This window comes from Trypanosoma rangeli (assembly GCF_003719475.1).
Source record: "Trypanosoma rangeli strain AM80 chromosome Unknown Tra_15.4_contig_00133, whole genome shotgun sequence".
Taxonomy (NCBI): Eukaryota; Euglenozoa; class Kinetoplastea; order Trypanosomatida; family Trypanosomatidae; genus Trypanosoma; species Trypanosoma rangeli.
In genome coordinates, this window is record NW_021705877.1 from 2020 (window position 1) to 5918 (window position 3899).

The 3899-nt window shown below is 49.8% G+C and overlaps 3 protein-coding genes across 3 annotated transcripts in view, besides 1 other annotated feature; all 3 read right to left on the reverse strand.

The window, feature by feature from the left end:
* The window catches only part of TraAM80_04511 (putative serine/threonine protein kinase), a gene marked incomplete at both ends in the record, with an annotated part of 672 nt that extends 29 nt beyond the window's left edge, over positions 1–643 (reverse strand). Inside the window, one exon of the mRNA XM_029381437.1 lies at positions 1–643. This exon is cut by the window's left edge and continues 29 nt beyond it. Coding sequence (XP_029238701.1) covers positions 1–643 — 643 coding nt within the window.
* A 543-nt stretch (positions 644–1186) lies between these two features.
* Positions 1187–2749, reverse strand: TraAM80_04512 (uncharacterized protein; the record flags this gene model as incomplete). Its single annotated transcript, XM_029381438.1, has 1 exon — positions 1187–2749. The coding sequence occupies one exon, from the start codon at positions 2747–2749 to the stop codon at positions 1187–1189; it is 1563 nt and encodes a 520-aa protein (XP_029238702.1).
* A 181-nt stretch (positions 2750–2930) lies between these two features.
* Positions 2931–2960: a microsatellite.
* A 546-nt stretch (positions 2961–3506) lies between these two features.
* Positions 3507–3899, reverse strand: TraAM80_04513 (60S ribosomal protein L10a; the record flags this gene model as incomplete). The annotated part of the gene is made up of 1 exon (XM_029381439.1): positions 3507–3899. A coding segment is annotated over one exon (393 nt), but the record flags the coding sequence as incomplete, so codon positions are not given.

A 3899-nucleotide genomic window follows, 5' to 3' on the forward strand; every position in this document is an offset into this window, starting at 1 on the left:
GCAACGCGTTCATGGTGCGATCCTCAAAGGAAAGGCGTCCGGCAAGCATCACGTACAGTACAACGCCACAGCTCCATATGTCGGCCGACATCCCATTGTAGCCTCGCTCCATCAAAACCTCCGGTGCGACATAGTTGGGCGTCCCACACACTGTCTCAAGCAAAAAGTCCTGCTGCCGGTTGCTGAGGCCAAAATCAGAGATCTTCAGAGTTCCGTTCGCGTCAAGCAACATGTTTTCCGGCTTCAAATCACGGTGGGCAAAACCACGGCTGTGGCAGTAGTGCACCCCAGCGATGAGTTGGTGAAAATAGTGCCTCGCAGTAGACTCATCAAAGCGTTTCGCCTTGACAATCTTATCGAACAGCTCACCACCCGGTACATACTCCAGCACCAGATAATAGTGATTCTCGGATTCCAAAACGTCGCGAAGATCGATGATGTTTTCATGTTTAAGTGATCGCATTACAGCCACCTCCCGCAGCATCTGGTTCTCCATGTGCTCATGCTTTAAACGGGCCTTATCAATGATCTTCACTGCCCATTTTCGACTTTGTGCGTCCGTGCACAGCCGAACCGTGGAGAAGCTGCCGGCACCAATCTTTTTACCAACAATGTACTCGCCTAACTGAGCCGGTGATACCATGTTGGAAGAAGTATTATGTTCTGTCATTTTTCAAAGTAAACTAAAAAGAAAAAATAATAACGTTTTTCTCTTTGGATAATGAATAAGGTAAAAAAAAAATAGCTTCCTTGTTCGTGGTCTCGCTTAAAGGTACAACGTTATCCTTAGTCTAAGAATTTTTTTTGAGTGAGAAAGGAAAACAAAAAAAGGTGAAGAGGGGCAGGCAACCCCAAGATGGGTAGGATGGTAGGAGTGGGTGGTGATATTTAGCAGGTGATGTCGCAGTTGAAAGTCATGTGAAAATAAATTGTGTTAACTGTACACAAACAAATTTGGACTTCTCTTTCATGAAGAACACGATGTTTGCTCACAGCCCATACTGCGATAACAAGTAATGCTTTTTTTTTGTTTTTGTTTTACTACCCCAGGAGAAAGTGATAGTGCCACCAAAGTTTGGATGCATTTACACTACTGTGAGTTGTTTCAAAAATGCCTGAACACTCCGTTGCAGGACAAAAAGAACGACTAACTTTAATAACACTCACACTTGGAGTTAAAAGGTGTTCATGAAGCTATTGCCTCAGCGGCGCTAACTAGCGTCGCCACCCATGCCGCACCCGAGGTATCTACAATCACTGTCTCCGGTGCAATAAGGTAGTTCGTGGTGGTACTGCTCCAAGGACGACAGAGAGAGGCATCAAAAGACGTCTGCTCCATCCCTGAATTCATGCCCTGCTGGTGCAGGAGGACGTTATTAGCTGCCGTGAGAAGAGAACCTGTTTCATGTTTGAGCGTCAGGTGTGATTCTTGAGCCCTGTTTGCATCTCCAACACAATGAAGCACATCACCACTGTCGTCCTCGTGAAAACCCGCAGGCCCGGAACCTGCCCGCAACTCCAAAGGTGAAGAACAGCCATGTGCCTTCCTCGCCAAGGGAGTAGCACCACTTATCAGCGGGGCGTAGAGGTACGCCCGAGTGTCTTCAACGACGTCATCATCTAAAAATGTTAATTTGACGCTGGCAGTGTCTGCCATTTTGAATTCTCGGGCTTTTGCTTCAACACCACGGTGTGGCAGAGCCACAACAATCCCCTCAACTCCCTCTTTTCCTTCTGGGGAGCGTGTGTAGCTTCCCCACGCCTTGTCATAACCTCCCGCATGACTTTTCATTGCTCCCTCCACACCCAACGAAAATGGAGGCATCGATGCCGGGGCATAAGTCATATGGAGTCGAGCTAAATCTGCTGCGCTTTCCCCTCCTGGGCTATCGACAGAATGTAGTTGTTTTATTTCATCTTCCACCCCACCATATTTACCACCATCGCTTTTACTCTTGTGAGCAGCAGGAGCCTGTAAGAATCCATTGATTGGACTTCCGTTTATTCTCCTTTTCCACTCACGCATTAACTCTCGGCGAGAAAGATACGGTGATTGTCCCGTGTTGTAATGGTCAAGGCTTTGACAGCGGCATTGGTCGTTGATAGAAGGATGAACCAAGAAGGGTGGAGCCCAGCGCTGCTCCGCGCCCCGCAGCACAGAAAGAATATATGGATTGCTTACGTGCTCGTCGCTGGCAACGTCGTCTGTTGTGGGAGAAGTAGCAGGGTGCTGATGAAGATGACTACCATTTGCACTAGTGTAAGAACACCAATGCCTTGGCGAGTCGGCACCATTAGAATAAAACGGCAAACGCTTCACTTTCATTTTCTCATCTGTACCCCGAATTCTGGACGCGTCTAGGCACGGTTCACTAAACTCGCAGGGCGATGAACTCAGCACATCACCGCTCCGTTCGGCTATCCTGACGCGATTGCGCGGTGATAGTAAACCACCCTGTCGTCCCGTCGGAGCCATCCCTGCTCCGCGTTTGGTGCCACCACGCGGAAAGTGAGACGTTGAAACGGTAACGCCATCAGGCGGCGCCTGTCGCCTGCAGATACTTTGCGCGTACCGCCGCATTTGCTCCTTTACCGCCTCGTGCGGTGGGGCGTGGTAAATCGATGTCACACGACTCCGGGGAGAAGCAGCAGAGGGAGACTCAGTTACATACCCTGACCGACGTCTGCCGGAATATGACGCTGCCGTCGCTGCACTCGCCAGCTGCTTCCGGGGCGGTGCAAAACTCATGGCCTAAGAAAACCACCAGCAAAAAAAGCCAGCGACCACACCGCACTTTTACTTTCGCCTTTTTTTTGTTTCTTTTTCACGTCTTCCTTCCGCCTCCCCTTTGTGTGATGACGTGAGGAGACAAAGACCGAAACACGCCCACGAGAGAAAAAAAAAAGGGCAGGAGCAGGCATCATGGGCAACAAACACACACCCACACACGGAGACACACGTGCCATGCGGCAGTTGATCCCACCGCCACTGTTCCGCATTGCACTGGCACTGCCACTACGTTCATTTTTTTTAAAAAAAAATTTCTCGCATGTTAGAAAGTAGTTTTATTTTTTAAGAAAAAAATGAAAAAAAAAATGAAACAAATGATGCTGCACCCCCCGTCTGGCACGCCCTGTAAAATGCAAGTCGCGCCTCCGGCAAGAGCCCGTAAGGAATGGACGGAAGAAACCCGAAAAAAGAAGCACTTACGAGTAGGACGGGAATAAGAGAAAACGAGAAAATGAGGCGGAAAGGGGGAAAAAACGGGGGAATTTATTGGAGAACACACACATACAATGAAGAACGCTCCATATCCCCAGACCCCTCACCCTCCTTTCCTCGGTTCTCCATTTTGTCTTGTTAGGAGCATTCCCTCGTTTGGCCACAACTTCGTCTCGCCTAAACCTATTTTCCAACAAACTGCCACACACTCACAACCTTTCATCCCTCACTCTTCGTTCTGTTCACCCATCCCTTTATATCATGGGTTTTGCTACCCGCGGATTTAGTAGATGCGCTGCGGCTTCCCCATCGTGGACTTGATGTACGCCGACTTGAGGTTCTGCCAGTTCTTCTTGAGCAGCGAGACGAGGAAGTTGATCGCCATGACGGTGTTCTGGCGCACCTGGTCCTCCGTCATCTCCACATGCCCGACGCAGGTGCCGAGGCAAAGCACCTTCTTCAGCTGGAACTTCACCGTCGACTGCAGCTCCACCACCTTCTCCGGTAGGCTCTCGCTCATGGCGCAGACGGTGGGGAACTTGCCCATACGATGCATGTGCGGCCCCACGAGACGCGGCACCAGCTTGATGATCGACTCAGAGCAGAGGAATGCGTCGTACTGGTTGCACATCTTCTTCACCAGCTTCTTGTTCTTGTTCAGCTTCTTCAGCTCCTC